The sequence below is a fragment of the Neoarius graeffei genome, chromosome 3 (genome assembly GCF_027579695.1).
Source record: "Neoarius graeffei isolate fNeoGra1 chromosome 3, fNeoGra1.pri, whole genome shotgun sequence".
Taxonomy (NCBI): domain Eukaryota; kingdom Metazoa; phylum Chordata; class Actinopteri; order Siluriformes; family Ariidae; genus Neoarius; species Neoarius graeffei.
This window is the reverse complement of record NC_083571.1, coordinates 36,846,503-36,870,637: the sequence shown is the minus strand read 5'-3', so window position 1 is coordinate 36,870,637 and position 24,135 is coordinate 36,846,503. Positions and strand designations below refer to the sequence as shown.

The window sequence follows — 24,135 nt, the reverse complement described above, 5'->3', positions numbered from 1 at the left end:
CATTTTGAAAATGTAAAAGATGAAAATAAAAAATTGTTTTTGCTTAAAATATAAAGGGAATGAGTCATCTTTAACTTTATGCCTTTTGGAGATCATTTCATCTTCAACTTGCTTAACTGTTCACAGTAACAGCAATTTTGACCAGGGGTGCCCAAACTTTTGCATACCACTGTATTTACTTCAGTGACCAAAATATCACAATGATTTTGTTCGCTGGGTTTCAGGAGGTGACAAATGATCCGACTGCAGTTCATATATTCAAAAGGTAAATTTTCTGAATTGATGAAACGAATGTTAAAAATCAAACATTTTACATTTTTAACAGTTAGTATGGTAAATTGATTACTTCAATATAAATGCATTAAATTAACTTAATAAAATATAGATGAATATAGATGAGGTTGATGAAAATGCACACTATTGTAAATACAAAATGTATTAAATGAGAATAAGAAGAATATGATATTGTGTTTAGTATCACAGACTGATCCGTTATATTCAACATACTGATACTGTGAAAATACCGCAGGCAGTGGTGTTGGGCAGTACAGTATTTGTAAAATGATATGATTTAAATATGTAATAATATTTATGCCATTCTGCACAGTCTCTGAACTCTAATGACTAATGAATGCTGTTAAATCAGCCATGTTCAAATAATACAGTGCACGCAAAACAAATCATTTAAGCTCCACCCATTACAATCAAAGGAAATACTTCGATTGCCCTGCCCTTGTGTTCAGGTTCAGGTTCAGCCTTGATTTATTCAGAGTAAGTCCTGAAGCTTTTATTGTGAACATCCCTGAGGAGCTGAAGTTTACTTCTCTGTTTCCATACAATGTCTCTCAATAGTCCAAAAGTCCATGTAGTTCATTCCTCACAGCATAGCAGTCTGGATCTGCTGCATGATCAGCATGTTAATCTCTCAGGAAAAGTTAACAATGCTTAACTATGTGAAATAATGCTTCATCTTTTAACAGCACATGAAGCACTGGTCCCTCTGGGTTTCTCCATGATGATGTGTAGTTTCTGTGTAGTTTACTTGTTTTCGCTGTATAGTTTGTGCAGTAGCCCTGTGATGACCTGGTGACTTGTCCAGGGTGTACCCCGCCTTTCGCCCATAGTCAGCTGGGATAGGCTCCAGCTTGCCTGCGACCCTGTAGAAGGATAAAGCGGCTAGAGATAATGAGATGAGATGAGTTTGTGCAGTTTCTCTGTATGCTTTCACGTAGTCTATGTGTAGTTTGCCTCTTTTTTTGTAGGTTACTGTTCTGTTTGTTGTTTTTTTGGTCTAATTGTGTTGTTTTGCTTTTAGTTTCTGTGTAGCTATCCTTATGACTTTCTAATTAATTTCTGTATAGTAACTGTGTAATTGGACAAATTACAAACAACTGATCAAACTATTTGTGTACTTTCTGTATAACCTTCTGTGGACATTTTCAGTCATTTTCCGTATATTTTACTGTGTAGTTACTGTGCCTTTTTCTCTGTCATTATCTGTGAATGTAGTAGTTCCTGTTTGATTTCTGAATATTTTGTTCATAGTGTCCTTGTGGTTACTTGGTAGCTTCTGTCAGGACTTTCTGCATTTTGTGTACTTGTTCTGTTTAGTTTCTGCTTATTCCTTTGTGCGTATTGTCTCAAAGACCCTCAGATAGAGACAGGTTGAATGTTGTGCCTACATTTTCTGCTTGGCAACACATATTCCCCTGAGGCTCCTCAGATGGAGATGGGGCAGGTGATGACCTTGTCCTCCAGCATGACACTGATCACGAGGAAAACGAAGTAAAGCATGAACATTGAGAAGCCGAGTCGCTTGCTCATTTTCCACTTGCACACGGCGATGGAGACGATGACAAAGATGAGCATGAGGAAGAGCAATACGATGGCGCAGAACAGACCATTACTGCTCACCGCTACTGGCTTCAGGTTGTGAAAGGCAGAGTAGAGCAGCCAGGGGAAGGGCAAACTGACGAGAAAGGACAAATTGGCAATCAAATATTGGAGCTCATCAAACTCTTTTAATGGTTGTGGATCCTAATGATAGATGTTGATGATAATCCTTACCCCACTGTGATGTCAAATATGTTGGAACCCACTGAGCTCGACACGGCCATATCTCCTAAACCTTTCCTGGCCACAATGACGCTGGTGATGAGATCAGGAATGGAGGTTCCTGCTGCGAGAATCGTCAGACCCATGACCTCCTCTGTAATGCCAACAGTCTCCCCAACCTGTAGTGTGATCCAAAAAATTCAGAACTCTCAGGACAAACACATTCGAGGGATGTTACAATGTATGAAGCCATTATGTGCACATGAGGATGTTTAATGTAGAGCGCTATGTCCTTATATAACCTTATGTGGCTACAAATACTGTATGTGTCTTTTGGTCAAAACTGTTATCTAAACATCTAAAACTGCTTATTTGATAATTTAATAATGCTACTTTTTAAAAAAAATAATTTTCATAACACTGGTTACTTATTTGGCCATTTCTCTGTCTTTATTTTTGTTTTATTCTAATCAATTTGGTACTTCACCCTAAACATCTTTTAATGGTCACCTATTCAATTCATTGTATCTATACATATACATCTCATCTCATTATCTCTAGCCGCTTTATCCTGTTCTACAGGGTCGCAGGCAAGCTGGAGCCTATCCCAGCTGACTACGGGTGAAAGGCGGGGTACACCCTGGACAAGTCGCCAGATCATCACAGGGCTGACACATAGACACAGATAATCATTCACACCTATGGTCAATTTAGAGTCACCAGTTACCCTAACCTGCATGTCTTTGGACTGTGGGGGAAACTGGAGCACCTGGAGGAAACCCACGCAGACAACATGCAAACTCCACACAGAAAGGCCCTCGCCGGCCACAGGGCTTGAACCCGGACCTTCTTGCTGTGAGGCGACAGCGCTAACCACTACACCACCATGCCGCCCTATACGTATACATATTTGTTTAATCTAATTGTTCTTCTGGGCTATCACCTTTTTAAAATAAAATATCTTCGAATGAATGAAAAAGTTTTACAGTTACATTCTAAATCCCAGAGACATTTTGAGTTTGAATTTTATCTAAAAAATAACAGCTCTGTAACTGCTGAAGTAACATGTGGACCATACAAACCTGAGCAAACCTGGGTATTTAACAAGGCTAATACTTAAGATATTTAAGTCACATATCCTGCTAGAAAATTGTAGTCTGATAAACGGTTGTGTTTGAGTTTGTGCGTCAGTGTCTTGTACACTGGATGAGTAATTCCTGGCACTGTTACAAATGACACTGCTATTTTAAAAGCTGCTAGCGTGTCATAGCCTTAAGCAAGCAGGAACAGAAGTGAACAGCTAATTGGCTTTGAGATTTGTCTGCTTTTTTCTGTCTGTCTTTATCTCTGTATGTTCTTACTCACCTGGTGAGCCCACCACACCATCAAATAGGAGAAGACAGCAATCCAACTGATGGAACCCAGAAATGTGATGGGAAAGAACTTCCTTGAAGTCTAAGTGAAAAGAAAAAGATATCAAGTAGTTGGTACAGTGGTGCTTGAAAGTTTGTGAACCCTTTAGAATTTTCTATATTTCTGCATAAATATGATCTAAAACATCATCTGATTTTCACACAAGTCCTAAAAGTAGATAAAGAGAACCCAGTTAAACAAATGAGACAAAAACATTATACTTGGTAATTTATTTATTGAGGAAAATGATCCAATATTATGTGGGTGGCAAAAGTATGTGAACCTCTAGGATTAGCAGTTCATTTGAAGGTGAAATTAGAGTCAGGTGTTTTCAATCAGTGGGATGACAATCAGGTGTGAGTGGGCACCCTGTTTTATTTAAAGAACTGGGATCTATCAAAGTCTGACCTTCACAACACATGTTTGTGGAAGTGTATCATGGCACGAACAAAGGAGATTTCTGAAAACTTCAGAAAAAGCGTTGTTGATGCTCATCAGGCTGGAAATGGTTACAAAAGCATCTCTAAAGAGTTTGGACTCCACCAATCCACAGTCAGACAGATTGTGTACAAATGAAGGAAATTCAAAACCATCGTTACCCTCCCCAGGAGTGGCCGACCAACAAAGATCACTCCAATAGCAAGGTGTGTAATAGTCGGCGAGGTCACAAAGGACCCCAGGGTAACTTCTAAGCAATTGAAGGCCTCTCTCACATTGGCTAATATTAATGTTCATCAGTCCACCATCAAGAGAACACTGAACAACAATGGTGTGCATGGCAGGGTTGCAAGGAGAAAGCCACTGCTCTCCAAAAAGAACATTGCTGCTCATCTGCAGTTTGCTAAAGATCATGTGGACAAGCCAGAAGGCTATTGGAAAAATGTTTTGTGGACGGATGAGACCAAAATAGAACTTTTTGGTTTAAATGAGAACCATTATGTTTGGAGAAAGGAAAACACTGCATTCCAGCATAAGAACCTTATCCCATCTATGAAACACGGTGGCAGTAGTATCATGGTTTGGGCCTGTTTTGCTGCATATGGGCTAGGACGGCTTGCCATCATTGATGGAACAATGAATTCTGAATTATACCAGCGAATTCTAAAGGAAAATGTCAGGACATCTGTCCATGAACTGAATCTCAAGAGAAGGTGGGTCATGCAACAAGACAACGACCCTAAGCACACAAGTCATTCTACCAAAGAATGGTTAAAAAGAATAAAGTTAATGTTTTGGAATGGCTAAGTCAAAGTCCTGACCTTAATCCAATCGAGATGTTGTGGAAGGACCGGAAGCGAGCAGTTCATGTGAGGAAACCCACCAACATCCCAGAGTTGAAGCTGTTCTCTATGGAGGAATGGGCTAAAATTCCTCCAAGCCAGTGTGCAGGACTGATCAACAGTTACCGCAAACGTTTAGTTGCAGTTATTGCTGCACAAGGGGGTCACACCAGATACTGAAAGCAAAGGTTCACATACTTTTGCCACTCACAGATATGTAATATTGGATCATTTCCTTCAATAAATAAATGACCAAGTATAATATTTTTGTCTCATTTGTTTAACTGGGTTCTCTTTATCTGCTTTTAGGATTTGTGTGAAAATCAGATGATGTTTTAGGTCATATTTATGCAGAAATATAGAAAATTCTAAAGGGTTCACAAACTTTCAAGCACCACTGTATTTGGTCAAATGAATCTACTGTTGCTAACAATGATGAAGTGTTAAATGAAGCCTGTACTTTAGCATGGTACAGTTACACACTGGAGCAATTGGTACACTGGTAGGTATACTCTTAGGGAGAAAAACCTTCTTCTTTGGATGGTTAGCGATTTTAGTATTCCAAAGAAGTTCTACTTGGAACCCTGTCTAAAAGGGAAACGTCTTTTGAGCATGCAGTGCATGATGGGTAAGCAGGAATTAAACTTGAGTTTCTCACATCTCTGCGGACGTCGGGTAGTGTGAGCCACAGTGGGAACACAATGGGGAAAACGAAGAGGTATATCACTTGCTTCTGGCTCGTCTCCGGCCAAGCTAAGCTGAGAGGCTGGTCTTCATCTTCTTCACCTTCATCACCCTGTATCAAAATACTCATATCAGTGACTGAGTCACAGACATAGCTCCAACCCTGCATTAAACACACCTTCATACACACCTCTTGGTTGAGCCCATTGACCATCTTATGGCTAAAGCAATGTTTAACAAGAAGGCATTGGAATTTGATGAATTTTTGTAAATAGTCTTAATTTATACTGGAGAATATTTGTAGCAACAATGACATCTATACATTGCAAGAGAACAAGTGAAAATGTTTCTAACCAACTGTAAGTCAGTCCCAGGGTCCCATGTTCCTCACAAAAGTTTCTGGAAAGACAACACTATGTTCCCAGGGTCTTTGTTCCCAATGTTCTTATGTTCTCAATGGTTCTAGGGTCTGATGATACTTGGGTCTTATCTTTCCAGGATTCTACATTTTCAGGGTTCTTGTTCTCAGAGTCCTATGTTCCCAGACAACTATGCTCCAAGAGTCTGTTGTTCCCAGAGAACTATGCATGTTTGGAGGATCCTTGTTGTTAGGTCCCTCTGTTTCTAGGTTATTGGTTTCCCTGCATCTCATGTTCCCAGGAACCTACAGTATATTCCCAGAGTCTTTTGTTCCCTAAGTGCCTATGAACCCAACATCCTATATTTCCATGGCACTACTCTATGTTTTGAGGCTCCTATGTTCCCAAAGCTCTATGTTCTCAGTCACTTATGTTGCCAGTGAAATTTAGTGGGGAAACAACCAATAACCACACCTAAGATCTTATGTTTCCAGATCCCTATATTCCCAGTATCCTTGTTCACAGGATTCTATTTTTCTAGGGTCTTATGTTCCCAGGGATGTACATTACCTCAGTGATTTTTTTTTTTCTGGAAAACAACAATATGCTCTTCTTGCTTCCCAGAGATTCCCATGGCCTTATGTCATAATGCTCCATAGTAAGTCCCTCCCATGCCAGGATCTGGTCTTCCCAGGCAGTCTCCTGTCCCAGTATTACCCAGCTCTTTGAGGTGCATGGGTGGGGCACCTATCTCCATCTCTATAGCCCTTGGCCTCTCGCCTATTATATAGCTAGGGTTACAGTGGGGGGCCAGTCCCCTGGTAACCGCGAGAGTTTGACTCCCTACTGACATCTGTATTGCAGTGTGCCTTGCCAGATGGCAGTAGGTACAATTTTTATGATGGTCTTTGGTATGACCTGACCATGAGTAGAACTTGCGATCTCCCTGGTAAGGGGTGAACACATTAACCACTAGGCCACCTCGCAGCAATGCTCCATAATGCCTTGGCTCTATGTTCCTAGGGTCTTCAGTTCTTAGGGTCTGATATTCTTCCAATGAAATGTCTCTCAAAACTAGCTTATGTCCCAAGGGCCATTTTTTTCTCAGGACCATATGTTCGTACAGACCTATATTCCCAAGGTTCTAAAGGTTCTGTGATCCCAATGCACTAATGTCCCTTAATTGAAATTTGGTCGGAAACAACCACACATGTTCAAATATTTAAGCTTAATGTTGCTCTATAAATCCTGTTTTACATAGTGGCCTTAGAGCATAGATCCTCTCAATCAGTTTCCTTCACATAGTATGAATGTGTTCACCTACACACGCCTCACCTTGTGCTGCTAAAACACACTTGGAGTCTGTTAAGAGCAGCAATTAAACTGGTTACTGGTTTGTTTTATCTGTAATTTGATTGGCTGCAGTGCGTTACCTGTTGTGCTATGCTGCCGTTCACTGGTGGAGTGACTTCTACCTCTACACTGGTTGTGTTAGGGAGTTTCTTATCCACTGCAGGATGGATAACAAGAGAAAAGCAATTAATTAAAGGAGGGAAATTAAATACTTTACTGACACTGCAGTTCTGTTCACTCAGACAGGAGTATGTTTATAGTCTGAATCACAGCTATAGGTTTATAATACAGTATACACTTATTCCCTAATTCTCTGTTAGAACACATACCAATGCCGTTTATTGCATCTTCTCCCTTTTTTCTTGCAAGGTTGTGCAGAATGGAAGCTTTGTCCTTGAATTTCCCTGAAACACAACAACATACTAAACTTGTGTTAATTTCACTATCAAGCTATGGTGTTGGGGTAAGTGTAGATGTGTGTTACCTTCACTGAGAGGATCTAGTGTGTGGATCATGAGCTGGAAGATGCTGTTCCTCATCAGTGAGTTGTGCAGAGAAGCAGAGCTTACACCTCTCTGGAGATGGGGCTTGGCCTAAAGCAGAAAGAGCATTTAAAGAGTAGCATATAATAGAGACCAAGTCTGGGCGATTTAAAATATAGTATTGATATTGTGAAATGACACTCATGATACTGTTTAGTGTATTTTCATCATAATTAGTCACTGAAACAAGTAACTCATTAGACGCTAAAATGTATTTGACCCCTCATATAGGCAGTATTATACTATTATTTATTTTTTTAATCACAACTGTATTATCTTATATGATATTATCACTATACTATATAACAGCTGATTGTCTTTATTAAACTTGAGTTTGAAACATGTAACATGGAGTGAAGTTTACATACCGAGAGTTTGTTCTCATCATCTCCAGCGTTGCTGACCTTCAGAAAGACACAGAGATATCCAATATTACTTCATTGTTGACATCTTAAAATATTTTAAAATTATTATTTTATTCCTCAGGCAGGTTGGTTTCAGTTAGAGTTGTGACAGTACACCAGTATGACATCTAAAATATTACTGTTACCTGCAATGTACCTGTGATAAGAGCAAAAGCGCTTTAAACTTCCTCTGAATACTTTGTGTACCAGGCTGTATGTATTAATACATTTATATAAACAGAATTATTGACATAACAGTGTACAGGATGGTGTTTTATGGTGAAGTTTTCTGTGAGGAGAAATGTTTTTATGTAACATTTATGGAAGGAGTCTCCAGTGTCAATGTTTTGTAACAGTCAGAGGTAAAGCTGAAACTTTAAGTTGTAACTTTAAGGCTGGTGATGGAATGAATTTTAATAGCATCTAAGTAAGAACAGAAACTAACTTGTTTTGCCGTCATTCCACAAGATTAAATGTAACTAAACAGATAGTAGGGGCGGCATGGTGGTGTAGTGGTTAACACTGTCACCTCACAGCAAGAAGGTTCTGGGTTTGAGCCCAGTGGCCAACGGGGGCCTTTGTGTGTGGAGTTTGCATGTTTTCCTTGTGTCAGCATGGGTTTCCTTCGGGTGCTCCGGTTTCCCCCACAGTCCAAAGACATGCAGGTTAGGCTAATTGGTGGCTCTCAACTGACCGTAGATGTGAATGTGAGTGTGAATGGTTGTTTGTCTCTATGTGTCAGCCCTGCGATGACCTGGCGACTTGTCCAGGGTGTACCCCGCCTTTCACCCGTAGTCAGCTGGGATAGGCTCCAGCTTGCCTGCAACCCTGCACAGGATGAGCGGTTACGGATAATGGATAAACAGATAGTAAGTCTTTAATTAGTTAGAAATTGTAATCACTGACAGGATTCTGTGGTATAAGTGGAATAAAACACACTGGGACATGTTGTTATAGGAAAACAATCAATTTTGGGGTGATAACAGGAATTCCTTTTCATCTATTTGACTATAACAGCAGAGGGTAGCTGGGTATCAGGGAACAGGGTTTTAAAGGAGCAGTATGTAATGTTTAGAGCCCACAATCAAGCCCCACCCTCTGTTAAATATTAATAGTATGACTTCTAATTTGCCTTTTAAATTAAAGGGGCAGGCCTGAACAAGCACTATTCTGGTTGGAGGTGGGGCTAATTTCTAAATGGAAGACATTACTATCGATTCTGAATTAGGTAGATATTTAAAATGAATCTTAGTTTCACTTCAAAACGATAAAAAATGCACCTTTTAAAAAAAGATAGAGAGACTATAAAGTCTAAAAGCCAGAGCATGATGGAGCCAGTATCATGCTGTAGTATGATCTCAAAGCAAGCAGTATCTCTTCATTTTATCATTAAATATTGTATAAAGTGGATATGGAGATTTATCACTGTATATATAAAACACTTTAGGTTACTAGTAAAGCATTACTAATTAATTTAATTATAATTTATGATTTTGACGAGTTTGAGTGGTCAGTGAGACAAATATCACTACATATTAACTCATACATGTGGATATATAGTCTGTATACATAAACACACAGTGAAGGAAATTATGGGATTTAGAAAAAGGCAACAGGATACACATGATAGTTTCACTGAGAAAGCATAAAACACAGCTAAAGATGTAGAGTGAGAAAGGAATCGCCAGCCTGTAATCGAGAGGTGAATTAATGATATGTTTATATTCAATAAATTCATTTTAAAAATCCTATTATTTTACAAAGCTGAAGCAATGCTAATGAATGTTACAGAGGTACAGTTTAGCCATTAACATGAGCTCAACTATGATCCAAGAGAGAACAATTTCCATAACAACTCAAAGCTTCAAAACCTCTCTGTTAAGCTTAATTTCTTAATAATATTGCTCTCCACTTTTTCAAAGAAAGAAGGAAAGCATTGAAGAAGTTATTTGAACAGCAAAAGATCTCATCTCATCTCATCTCATCTCATCTCATCTCATCTCATCTCATTATCTCTAGCCGCTTTATCCTTCTACAGGGTCGCAGGCAAGCTGGAGCCTATCCGAGCTGACTACGGGCGAAAGGCGGGGTACACCCTGGACAAGTCGCCAGGTACAGCAAAAGATTTGATCTCTTAATACATAGCATAGCCCAGAACTGACCCGATTACTAAGATCCTCCACTCAGTAACAGTCAAATACAACACTGATTACACTGTGTCACAGGTGGGAGATGGGAGGCAGATACAAAAGCTGAATTCTTTTAATAACAAGCTCAACCTCAATGTTATGTTTCTATGTCAGAAACATAAAGAATCTAAACATGAGCCTGGACAAGATATCACATGAAACTTGGTCAAGAGTAAAGGAAAACAACACAGTAATTGTGCGTAAGATGAGACAAATTAAACATACCAAACTTAAGCTTTTGTCCAGAAACTAATCATTACTGATTGTCATGATAGACCGTTGGCAGTAGTGCATGCTGGCTGCGGTGTGTTCTAGGTAATGTAGTCTGGGGATGCTGTAGTTCAGAAGCATAGTTTTAATGCACAATCTTGTATTGACTCTGACGCTGATCTGGCACATTAGTTTTTAGTGTAGTCTGGAAGTGCAGTTCATGGGCTTGGCTCAGCACTGACTCTGGTGTCGACCTGACACATTGCACTTACTCTACATAAACTCACCGTAATCAAATGTTCCTAGATCCATTTAACTGATCTGTCCTCAGTCCTGATCTAACCTCACCACTTTACTATAGGAGTTCCTCAAGGATCAATTTTTGGTCCACTTTTGTTCCCCCTATACTCAAAGCCACTGGTCTTAGTGATCAGATATTAAGACGTCTCCTGACACTGATATACTGATGACACAAAATTTGTTTTCTTCTGCATCCACCTTCCAAGTGTCTCAGACTGCCTTTCTGCCAGACTGTCTTATCTTCCAGGATGAACACCAGCCAAGATTTCACCATTGGCAAAAAAAAAGAATGAATCCATGGAATAGCTAAGGACTCTTACAGACTATCTATCCACACAGCTAAGAGTCTTTATATGATTTTGAATGAAGGGCTTAATTTCTTCAATAAGATCACATCAACCACTAGACCTTGCAGATTTTTTTCTCACCATCAACATCAGAATAAACTCTTCCCTCAGAAGTAGCTCAGATTCTCATTCAAACACTAACCATTTCCAGACTTGATGACTGCAACCTTTCACTTTTTGGTCTCAATTCTAGAGTCTGAGTGTCTCTTTATAATCATCATATTTTGATCAACTCGGGTCAGATCTGGGAAACTTCCTTAGTTATTCCCCTTTGGTACATCCTGTGGAGATTATTCAGAACAATGCTGCTTGTTTGCGTAATACCTTCCTGAGGTTTTCTCATGTCACTGCCCTTTGGTCAATCCAACTTTCTGTCACAGCAAGAATCAATTTGAATACTTCTCCTTGCTTACCAAGCCTAAAAGTGCTTTGCACCATGCAATCTATGTAATCTGGTTCAGAATTACACACAACCCAGATCTTTAACAGCATAGCTACTGGCATATCCTTTTTTCGAGAGCACAAGATCTCCCTGCTTCAGTGTTCTGGGTCTACAGTGGAGGAACATAACCAACTTACCACTCTTACCACCACTCAGAACAGCCCCATGTTAGGGCGGCATGGTGGTGTAGCAGTAAGCACTGTCACCTCACACCAAGAAGATTCTGGGTTCAAGCCCAGGGGCTGACGGGGGCTTTTCTGTGTGGAGTTTGCATGTTCTCCCCAAGTCTGTGTGAATTTCCTCCAGGTGCTTTGGTTTCCCTCACAGTCCAAAGACATGCAGTTAGGCTAATTGGCTACATAGGTGTGAATGGTTGGTTCCCAAGCCCAGAAATGGGAGTGTTATGGCAGGAAGGGCATCCAGTGTAAAACTATGCTGCAATTAATATGACGTGGATTAATAGGGTCCACATGGACCCTGACCTGGCAACAGTGCTGGATAAGGCAGAAGAAGATGATGATCATGATGATGATGAGAACAGCCCCATGTTGCTAATCCTGCTACAAAGATCTAAAGAGCCCTTTCTGGTGTGCTACATCTACCAATAGCAGTGATCTATTGTACAAAGTCAGTAGGTCACCCGCCATATAAAAATGTGGCAGGTTGACAGAGATATTATTGTGTAGATGGGTTGGAAGAAGGGGCAAAATAATGTGTGTTGATGATCACATTTGATAAGGCAAAATGACACATATTAAAAAAAAGGAATTTGCCAAATAGGCTGGTGTGTCAAAATGGACAAGTCAGCTGTCAGATTGTTGGAACAGCAGGTGAAACACCAAAATAGATTCCACACACTGTAGCTGAACTGCGTGCCAAGTCAGTGGAACAGTGGAATAAACCTGACAGAAACTCTCTCAACAAACTGTTAGAATCACAACCCAACAGGACTGGTGCTTATATTAAGGTGTTATTAAGATAATTCTACTCCAAACTACCATTAGTCTCTAATTCCCCATTCGCATTCCGAGAGTATTGTTTATCACTGCAGTTTAAGCTGTTCCCACATTTGGAAGTCACTCTGGATAAGACTGAACATCTGCCAAATGTTTAAATGTAAATGAAATGTAGCATGATAAAAATAGTCCTTGTGAAACAGACAGTGAAAGACTTTGCAGAAGGTCTTAGAAGGTCACTCCCTTAAGCATTAAGAGTCTTTTTTTAAATATCTATTCACTGTCACACTCAGCAAAGTAGGTTCTTCTGGATTACTGGATTTCAGTCAGCCTGTTACCATGGACTGAAATGAGAAAATCAGTGTTTCTTACACTACAGACCCAAATACTGTATGTAAATCTACTGAAAAGAACTTCACACTACGTGTATATCACACTTTTTTATGGCCATGAGTTTGAGTTTGAGGTCATGCTGTTTTGACTCTTGAGGACAAAGCGTGGCTCCTGGCTAAAGTTAGCCACACTAACAGGATCTGATGCGCTTAACAGATTAGTGCAGCGGAAGAAGGGGTTACATGTGGGAATCCATGCTTCTGCTGGATCTGCGCACACACACACACACACACACACACACACACACACACACACACCCAATGCTATTTTATGCCTGCCAATCTCAGAAAATGCCTTCTAGGCATGCCCTCTAAAACTGATTGACATGGGAAGGTGACAATATGCTTGCCTTCAAGTAGATAAAGTTGTATGAACACTGTTTGCTAAACAACTATGGTGCCATGTTTAAACTAGTTAATGATTTAGCCAGCTAGCATATAGCCATTATGTCTTTTAAACAGTGTAAATAGTGTAAACACAACAGAATCATTAGTAATGTGTTGGGGACTCAAGAAATGACTTTATATTCCATTAGCAACCTCCAATTTTCATGGGTTCCACTACACTGAAAATTTTTTTTCAGTATTGTCAAACTTATGAAAGCTGGGTTAGTAGTTGATGCGGTATGTAATTATGTCACATCACTTGGGAAGGGGAATTATACTCTCCTACTCTTTATTTCTCATCCTGTTATGTTTCCCTTATTTATTTATAATCTGTCAAGAAAAATGTACCATACATGTTCCTCAAGGTAAAACAATGTAATTGTACCGCAATGGAACAATAATGGTCTTTAGGTCCAATTCTATAATGCAAAGATATTGCACTACCTTTTGTATCCTATAAAGGTACCAAAGATCTACCCTTGAGGGTCCCACCTCACTGACGAGTGTTTGTACCCTACAATCTCAGTTTGGTAGCTGTTTTTCGGAGAGTTTTTAGTAGTGCTGGCTCAGAGGTTAAGGCTGTGGGTCACTGATTTGGATTGTGAGTTTAAACCCCAGCACTACAAAGCTAAGACTAATCCACAACCTCATGCAGATGGAATACTGCTTGCTGGATTCATATTCAAAAAATAAAAAATTCTAAATAGATGAGAACTGTAACTACTGAGGATCTCTGACATGTGAGATGGCTATGGCCATCTTAAATCCCCTGACTTCTGTCAGAAGGACACGCCAGATCAGAAAGCAACAAATCTGTCTCCAGTTGCATGAGAGATAAAGAAGCCACCTTTAGTTTTAAGAACTTGCTGTATCATTATTATCATTCCTATCAAAAGCAAATCTGAAACTTGAATGCTATGTACCCACGAGTGGGATTGTTGTGCAGAAAGACATTAGTTCTAGGTTACAAGGCATAGAGGTGTTTGAATTATAAAGCAACACAATCTAAGTGAATTATAGCGGAGCTCTAGCGGAGCACCATACCTAAGAAAAAATGGTAAACCCATTGAGTCGATTTTTTGTGGTTTGTCCATGTACGTGTACCACCACTCATACACACCACCTAGTGGTCAGTGTTAGTAATTACCAGTCATACACACCGCCTAGTGGCCAGTGTTAGTAATTATCAGTCATACACACCGCCTAGTGGCCAGTGATAGTAATTACCAGTCATACACACCGCCTAGTGGCCAGTGTTAGTAATTACCAGTCATACACACCGCCTAGTGGTCAGTGTTAGTAATTACCAGTCATACACACCGCCTAATTACCAGTCATACACACCGCCTAGGCGGCACGGTGATGTAGTGGTTAGCGCTGTCGCCTCACAGCAAGAAGGTCTGGGTTCGAGCCCCGTGGCCGGCGACGGCCTTTCTGTGCGGAGTTTGTATGTTCTCCCCGTGTCCACGTGGGTTTCCTCCGGGTGCTCCGGTTTCCCTCACAGTCCAAAGACATGCAGGTTAGGTTAACTGGTGACTCTAAATTGACCGTAGGTGGGAATGTGAGTGTGAATGGTTGTCTGTGTCTATGTGTCAGCCCTGCAATGACCTGGCGACTTGTCCAGGGTGTACCCTGCCTTTTGCCCGTAGTCAGCTGGGATAGGCTCCAGCTTGCCTGCGACCCTGTAGAACAGGATAAAGCGGCTAGACATAATGAGATGAGATGAGATGAGATGAGACACACCGCCTAGTGGCCAGTGTTAGTAATTACCAGTCATACACACCGCCTAGGCACGGTGGTGTAGTGGTTAGCGCTGTCGCCTCACAGCAAGAAGGTCCGGGTTCGAGCCCCATGGCCGGCGAGGGCCTTTCTGTGCGGAGTTTGCATGTTCTCCCCGTGTCTGCGTGGGTCTCCTCCGGGTGCTCCGGTTTCCCCCACAGTCCAAAGACATGCAGGTTAGGTTAACTGGTGATTCTAAATTGACCATAGGTGTGAATGTGAGTGTGAATGGTTGTCTGTGTCTATGCGTCAGCCCTGTGATGACCTGGCGACTTGTCCAGGGTGTACCCCGCCTTTCGCCCATAGTCAGCTGGGATAGGCTCCAGCTTGCCTGCGACCCTGTAGAAGGATAAAGCGGCTAGAGGTAATGAGATGAGACACACCGCCTAGTGGTCAGTGCTAGTAATTACCAGTCACACACACACCGCCTAGTGGCCAGTGCTAGCCAGTAAAGAAATAAAACAAAAGAGACTGACTAAGATATAAGAAAATTCTACAACCCAGAAACAGATGGGAGCTCCGCTTTTAGGCAGTGCCTAAATCTATATATTATAATGTCCTCCAAGACATCTATGATAACTCTACTGTCAATATGATATGTGGGGACAGGGATAGAAGTTAGTTACATACATCATATGGATAAGAAAGCACAACATAGTTGTGCAAATGTTGTAAGTGGGTGTGGCCAAAGCATCTTTACTTCACTTTATGGTCTTCTTTGCTTCCACCTGTAAGTGGGTCTGTAAGTGAAGGTTTGAGGAAGATACTACAACTAGATGTAGCCTAAAATGACCCCACTGTTGCACTTTATTTCTGTTTTATTATGTTTTGCACTATTTTTATTGTTATGTTTTTCATTTTATCGATTGCTTTTATTATTTTCTTTGTACGGTGACCTTGAGTGTCCTGAAAGGTGCCTATAAATAAAATTTATTATTATTATTATTATTATTATTATTATTATTAAAAATCAAACCCCACACCCTACCTCATGAACCTTCACTGGTCAGCCATCTTTGCCTGATTTTGAGTTTCTTTCTGTGTGTACTTGATGGGTGTTCTGTACTTCCTCAGATGATTTTACCCAGGTAACCGTAATCCAGCATGGCTAGGAGGCAAAACAGGTGACTGACTACTTCATGGACAGAGATTGAGACTGAACTTGACTCACCTTGGACACAGTCTCCAATGCATCCACCTGGTTCTGGTTAATCAGGGTCTTGATGATCATCTCCACAGTGACATTGAATTTCATGAAGAGCACATAGGAACAATAGGCTCCTAGTAGAGCCATGCTCTCCAGATAGGTGATATAATTGTCCAAGAAGAAGTAGATGAGCATGATGAGGTCCATGATGTAGAAAGAGACATCACGGAAGAGTGGCCACCAGGTGAGATTGAGTATCTCACGTGAGAACAGTGCGCACATGCCAATCACAAAGAGGATGTTGAAGACGGCAGAGCCTACGATGGTGCCGATTCCAATATTGCTGTGCGAGATGAACACACCAATGACAGATGTGAAGAGCTCAGGGGCGGAGCCTCCAGCTGCCATAAAGGTGGCACCTGCTACATCATCTGAGATCTCCAGCTTCTCTATGATGACAGTAAGTGCTGGGACAAAGAACTCATCACACACTATGGCCAGTGAGATGAACATGTACAGCATCCCAAATATGTGCAGCACCACAGCACCCTGACGCCTTTCCTCTAGAGAGAACAAATCCTCAGGATAATCTCCATGGTGATCAATCACCACTATCATTGGTGTGGGAAGCTCCACCCCATCCTGATGGGTGGAGCGTGGAGTTCTATGGTGCTGAGGCTCATCTCTTCTTCTGAAGGCACTCCAACACAGGAGCAGAGAGAATGCGAACAAGCTCAGCACAAACCCAAGGATCCGTGATGCACGAAGTTTCCTCCTCACATGATGCCTTCTTGGCTGCTGATTGGCTGAAACCATGGTGACCATGGTTGATGGATGACTCAGTGGTCCAATGGGCTGTCTCAGAGCTATGGCGTGGCAGGAATGGCCACGCCCATGACTAAACCTGATAGGAAGGACACACTCCCTGATTCCACACTGGGATAAGATCCTCTAATGGTTTCCTCATAATAAGGTCTGGAGGGAAAAGAAATGAATTTTAGTTTTTACCAAATGGCAGGAAAAAAGTGCAGTGGAATTTGGAGCTCTGACACAAATGTATAGGTGTGATTTGCGATTACTTCTTATGTACGGTACGTGAAGCTTGTAGTCTAGTGCAAAATGAAGAGGATCTTGTGTAAATTAATATTTCCTTTGAGAATACATCTTTGTTTGCAAAATCTCAAGCAATGTTGCTCAAGATATTGTTTTAAATAAAAAGGTTATGTGTGAGCACAGCATTATATACAGTAGTTATTTTATTACCATTGGAAATAAGGGTTTGATTGGTGCCACCTATAGAATTCCCCATGCTTGACTTAAATATAAAATATAAAAATAACACCTGAGTTGTGCAACTTCCAATGATTTCACCCTATCCTCAGATCACAATGAGTTCAGTGTGAGTTAAAGATAGAAGCATAATAGAGTTATCCCAAGACCTGCCTTAGTTTCCCTTCCTGTCCAGTTCCTGATAGCATATTGCATCAAAATGACCTCAGTCAACCTTTTCATACAACACTTTTCCTGTGAAGAAGAAGAAGAAGAAGAAGCCCTTATTTGTCACATGCACACTCAAGCACAGTGAAATTCATCCTCTGCATTTAACCCATCTGAAGCAGTGAACACACGCATGCACACACACAAGTGAGCAAAGAGCACACACACATACCCAAAGCAGTGGGTCGCTATGCTACAGCACCTGGCAGGGGTCGGGAACCTATGGCTCGCGAGCCAGATGTGGCTCTTTTGATGGCTGCATCTGGCTCGCAGACAAATCTTTAATAAAAAAAAAATAACGTAAAAAATTTAAAACATTCTCATGTATTTCAATCCATTCATTTTCTACCGCTCATGTTCATGGTTGCGGGTGGCTGGAGCCAATCACAGCTCTCCTCCGGGACAACACCAAATTTCTATTTTTATTGGATAATGCGTAACCTACACGGGTCGTTGTGAGGTCAGGAAGTAAACTTCCCTCCTTTTCAAGTAGTCAGCTAGCTAATTGCAGAAACCCTTTTGACGAAGAAGATGGCTAAAAGAAAAAAAGATGAGGAGTATCGTACTTTTCAGCAGGAATGGACAGAGGAATCCGCCTTTGTGGAGAGAGCAGGTTCTGCAGTGTGTCTAATATGCAATGATAAAATTGCATCGATGAAACGGTCAAATATAAAGCGGCACTTCAACACACACCATACTACATTTGCATCGAAATATCCAGAGGGGGACAGCAGGAAGAAAGCATGTCAAGAGCTACTGTGCAGAGTGCAAGCTGGTCAGCAGCAACTCCGTGTCTGGACCCAACAAGGTGACTGGAATTCGGCTAGCTTTGCTGGTGCTTTAGCAATTGTGAGAAACGGAAAGCCATTCACAGATGGGGAGTATGCCAAAAACATTCATGCTTGATGTTCCCAATGAACTTTTTGATGACTTTTCGGATAAAGACAAAATAATCAAACGAATAAAAGACATGCCTCTGTCGGCAAGAACTGTTCACGATCATACCATCATGATGGCAAATCAAGTTGAGGCAACACTGAAAGTAGAGCTGAAAGTAATGTTTAATTCTAACTAATTTCACTAATCCAGATTGAGATGGTATTGATAGCATTTTGGGTTCTGATTTTTTCCCTCTTTCATTTAATCACCATGCTGTTGATGACATAATTTAAAGGTAGACTGCCTTTTAGATTTTTCAAGTTTAGGTCATAAAAATAATTTTCCCTGACACCCAATTATTCTTGTTTAGTGGACTGAAAGCTACTGAATTTGAATCACAGACTTCCAGTTTTATTAGGGTTTTTTTTCCCTAAAGAGAACAATTCATGAATTTAGGGCCACGTGGCCCTAAATTCTCTGCTATTTTTTCTTGCTTCACCATTCAAGATACTACGTCATGCATCACGTAGTGGGCTGTCCCTGCTCACGCAAGGCATTGTGGGATACAAATTTGAAACAAGACAGAAAAACAAAAGACGCAAATTAAACGGGAAAGACCGACTACAGTAATGGAAAGCGAGAAGAAAAGACGTTATGTTGCGAAGGAAAGGAAATGCAGGACCAAACTAATAAATATCGAAGGTCAGCGAGCACCTCGGTGTGATCAGCTGTTCATTTAGCGACAGAATGATGTAACTGTCAGTGCATGGTCAAAGGTAAACCTGTAGATGGCAGTAATGCAACACTGGATGCCAGCTGCTGTAATATGGAATCAATTTTGTGCCAAAATGTTCATACAATACTTTTGAAATATCAAACAAAAACGACAAATCAAAATACAAAAAAAGAAAAAAAAGTCAATTTTTTTAGACTGGCAAACAAATTATTCGTGTAATCGTGCAAAATATCAGTCTATTACTCTTCAGAAACCTTTTATTTTTGTTCCGCGTCTTTCTCAGTTTTGTTTGATGTAATTTATTTTGGTTGCGATTCCAGCTTTCTCGTTTGCGCTCCCTGACTTTTTGCTTGCAGTTTTGGCACAAACTTCACGTGTGGGTGGGCTGTCCAGGAATGCATTCCCATTGGCTAACTTGTGTTTGACTGACAGCTACGCTCAGCGATTCCCCCGGAGGCTGTTGCGGCCATTTCCTACTCGGATTCTGGCGGACTGTTTGACGAGTGACCGATCCAGTGACGGTAAACAAGGATCGAGTGGACTTCAGTGGCGACTATGATATTGAATTTACACTTTGTTGAATTAATTCAATGTCATAGTCGCCACTGAAGTCCACTCAATCCTTGTTTACCGTCAATGGATCGGTCACTCGTCAAACAGTCCGCCAGAATCCGAGTAGGAAATGGCCGCAACAGCCTCCGGGGGAATGGCTGAGCGTAGCTGTCAGTCAAACACAAGTTACCCAATGGGAATGCATTCATGGACAGCCCACCCACACGTAAAGTTTGTGCCAAAACTGCAAGCAAAAAGTCAGGGAGCGCAAACGAGAAAGCTGGAATCGCAACCAAAATAAATTACGTCAAACAAAACTGAGAAAGACGCGGAACAAAAATAAAAGGTTTCTGAAGAGTAATAGACTGATATTTTGCACGATTACACGAATAATTTGTTTGCCAGTCTAAAAAAATTGACTTTTTTTTCTTTTTTTGTATTTTGATTTGTCGTTTTTGTTCGATATTTCAAAAGTATTGTATGAACATTTTGGCACAAAATTGATTCCATACTGTAAAACCCAAAAGAAGCAGAAAAAGAAGCTAGAAGGTAAACCAACCATAGAATGGCCTGGTGTTTTTTGTTTTTTTTTAGATATTACAGAAATAAACATATATCACAATGACCACATTTCAGAGGGAACTAAATTTCACCGATTTTATGAAATTGACAGGCCGTCTAGCTTTAACAATTTAAAACTTTAGCAAAAGAATTTAGCAAAAGAATACTAAAGCAGTCGCTGTTGGTTTCTACCTCAAACCTTTCCTTATCCTTAAGACTGAGTTATTAGGTCTCGTGTTAGATGTTTAATAATAAGTCTGTTTTTTATGTTGCATATTTACATATGTTACATGAGCGAGTGTGGGCGGAGCTTGGAAGTCCAGCCTTCCTCTCTCCACTTTATCACTTTGATGTTAACCAGTCACAGCTGTTTGTTAGGTTACATTTACGTAAGTGTTCAACTGCTGTTACACAAGTTACAAAAGGTACACAGGAAACGTCTTTCTTCGTCACAGGTTCTTAGGTGTCATGTGAACAGACAAGTCTCATCTCATCTCATTATCTCTAGCCGCTTTATCCTGTTCTACAGGGTCGCAGGCAAGCTGGAGCCTATCCCAGCTGACTACGGGCGAAAGGCGGGGTACACCCTGGACAAGTCGCCAGGTCATCACAGGGCTGACACATAGACACAGACAACCATTCACACTCACATTCACACCTACGGTCAATTTAGAGTCACCAGTTAACCTAACCTGCATGTCTTTGGACTGTGGGGGAAACCGGAGCACCCGGAGGAAACCCATGCGGACACGGGGAGAACATGCAAACTCCGCACAGAAAGGCCCTCGCCGGCCACGGGGCTCGAACCCAGGATCTTCTTGCTGTGAGGCGACAGCGCTAACCACTACACCACCGTGCCGCCACCAGACAAGTTCAAGTGGGAATTAGATGACTACATTAGTGGAAAATACTTGGGATGCAACAAAAAAAAGTGCTGATCAGTTATCATTAAAACCAACCAAGTTTGCACCCAGGGATAAAACCAACAACCTTATCAGGTGTCTCTCCATCTGTCAGTCTAATGACTTAATCTGATCAAGAAGCCGCTGATCTTCTGACCTTCTTCACCGCTCGCCTCCAAACTCACCCTGTTACTTTCACTCTGCTTTACACAACAGTGTGCTGTGAAATATCATTTGTTTGTACATCATCGTCACCGAAGTTTTTTTTTTACCCTAATAGGCAAATGAATGGGGCGGCACGGTGGTGTAGTGGTTAGCGCTGTCGCCTCACAGCAAGAAGGTCCTGGGTTCGAGCCCCGGGGCCGGCGAGGGCCTTTCTGTGCGGAGTTTGCATGTTCTCCCCGTGTCCGCATGGGTTTCCTTCGGGTGCTCCGATTTCCCCCACAGTCCAAAGACATGCAGGTTAGGTTAACTGGTGACTCTAAATTGACCGTAGGTGTGAATGTGAGTGTGAATGGTTGTCTGTGTCTATGTGTCAGCCCTGTGATGACCTGGCGACTTGTCCAGGGTGTACCCCGCCTTTCGCCCATAGTCAGCTGGGATAGGCTCCAGCTTGCCTGCGACCCTGTAGAAGGATAAAGCGGCTACAGATAATGAGATGAGATGAGGCAAATGAATGCATAAGTACATTAATTGTGAACAATCACATCACGACATGGTTCATTGTAACTGTTGTAAACAATACCATTTAAATAGTGGAAGTTAAAATAACATTATGCAAAAATAAAATGTACAGTGAAAATAATTTTAGTACGTTTACGAAAAGTTGATCGCTTCATCACATTAACTCATTCAAGAGCAAGTCAAAGTTTTTACATATTCTACAAGTGTGCAATTAATTTTGCTAATAGGCTATAGTCCAAATAATTAAACATAATTGACAAACTTATTGATGAACTTGGGTTTGTTGGTTTGTTTGTTTGTTTTTGCTTCTAATTGTGTTGTTATTGAGCATTTTGAAGATTAACATTGAATCATTGAACATTTATTTATATTTCAAATCTATGAAAAAAGTTTATAATTTAAAAATAAAATAAAATAATAAAATGCAATCAAATTAAAGAATTCCTAAACTGACTGTGATAAATAACCATAATTTCTATACTGAACAAAGCAGAATTATGTTCATATTGTGGAATTTATTGTTTATGTTAATTTATATGTTTTATTTTATTTTACAGTTATTACTTATTTCAAGTATTAGACAGTTTATGATCTACATGCATATGCTTCTGAATGTTAGGCCCTAGTCTTATTAAAATTTTGGTGATGATTATTATTATTATTATTATTATTATTAATAATAAAATCAGTACATTTGTAATTGCTAACTTCATTGCTTAATTGCTGTTTATTGCTCTTTAGGACTTCATCAAACAAACAATAAGAAGGCTGTAGAATAATAAAGAAGAAAGTCGTTTTACCTTGGGACTGTCCGACTCCTGAGTTGCCTCTCAGTCAACATGGATCAGGACTGAGACACAGCCAGGAATCAAAGAAGAGGAGGGATAAATCTCTCTCTCTCTCTCTCTCTCTCTCTCTCTCTCAATCTTCTTTCTGTCCTTTTCCTGTCCTAGACAAGGTCATGTAGCCTAGCACTGTTATAAAACACCTCACTGGGGCTTTTGTAGCAAACAATATTAAATATATTCACATCTATCACACTGTAATACATTAATGTATCACACAATTTTAAAAAAAATGATTCTCTCCTAAATTATTCAGTGCATCATTAATTCGATCCATTAGATAATGATTCTTTTGTAAATAATTCAATACATCAAACAGTAGATGAGAAGGGATTCAAATAAATAATTATTCTTTCCTAAATGATTCAGTGCATCATAAATGAGATAATAATGGATTTGATTAGATAATGATGCTTTTAATTACTTAAATTAAATATGATTGGAAAAGATTCTAAGTGATACTCAGAATAACTGATACTGGCTTTAGGTGAGACTTTTCTCGGAGCAGACATAATGCCGAGTCAAGACGGTGAAACTGAATCTTGTTTGAATGGAGGTGGATTAGGGATGAACAGCAGCTCCTAATCCCCGGATTACCCACGCTGCTTCCCCACCTGAGGAGATTCATGTAAGGAAGTGCACTTCAGCTAATTCAGGAACTGAAGATTCATTTCTGAAGTTGAGTAATCCTATGAATAATCAGTACTATCATGGTGAAAGAGGCGTGGCCTCTCTATCTATCTATCAGTGTTAATGAAGGAGGCATAATCTCTCTATCTATCAGTGTTAATGAAGGAGGCATGATCTCTGTACCTATCAGTGTTAATGAAGGAGGCATAATCTCTGTGTCTGTGTTAATGAAGGAGATGTGGCCTCTGTATCAGTGTTAATGAAGGAGGTGTGGCCTCTGTACCTATCAGTGTTAATGAAGGAGGAATGATCTCTGTATATATCAGTGTTAATGAAGGAGGCATAATCTCTGTGTCTATCAGTGTTAATGATGGAGGCGTGGCCTCTGTATCCATCAGTGTTAATAAAGGAGGCATGGCCTCTGTATCTATTAGTGTTAATGAAGGACATGTGGCCTCTGTATCTCTCAGTGTTAATGAAGGAGGCGTGGCCTCTGTACCTATCAGTGTTAATGAAGGAGGCGTGGTCTCTGTATATATCAGTGTTAATGAAGGAGGTGTGGCCGCTGTATCTCCCAGTGTTAATGAAGGAGGCATGGTCTCTGTACCTA

General features: G+C 40.6%; 1 protein-coding gene across 2 annotated transcripts; it reads right to left on the bottom strand.

The window, feature by feature from the left end:
• Nucleotides 1-437: 437 nt before the first annotated feature.
• Nucleotides 438-22,890, bottom strand: slc24a2 (solute carrier family 24 member 2). Of its 2 annotated transcripts, none has more exons than XM_060915887.1 (10): nucleotides 22,851-22,890; nucleotides 16,264-17,214; nucleotides 8,055-8,090; nucleotides 7,629-7,737; nucleotides 7,474-7,566; nucleotides 7,225-7,301; nucleotides 5,407-5,544; nucleotides 3,421-3,510; nucleotides 2,068-2,234; nucleotides 438-1,969 (listed from the first exon to the last, which is right to left on the bottom strand). In XM_060915887.1, exons 2-10 carry the CDS (start codon nucleotides 17,062-17,064, stop codon nucleotides 1,720-1,722), a joined length of 1,761 nt encoding a protein of 586 aa, XP_060771870.1. In that variant the 5' UTR covers nucleotides 17,065-17,214; nucleotides 22,851-22,890; the 3' UTR covers nucleotides 438-1,719. The 2 variants fall into 2 exon arrangements, with proteins under 2 accessions (XP_060771870.1, XP_060771871.1); XM_060915888.1 differs by having other exon boundaries at nucleotides 7,474-7,548.
• Between the last annotated feature and the right edge of the window lie 1,245 nt (nucleotides 22,891-24,135).

Coding starts and splice junctions, on each gene's coding strand:
- slc24a2 (XM_060915887.1), bottom strand. CDS start 17,064: ATGGTCACCATGGTTTCAGCCAATCAGCAGCCAAGAAGGCATCATGTG. Junction 7,567..7,628: donor ACTAGATCCTCTCAGTGAAG/GTAACACACATC, acceptor ACACAAGTTTAG/TATGTTGTTGTGTTTCAGGG. Junction 7,302..7,473: donor AGATGCAATAAACGGCATTG/GTATGTGTTCTA, acceptor TCCATCCTGCAG/TGGATAAGAAACTCCCTAAC.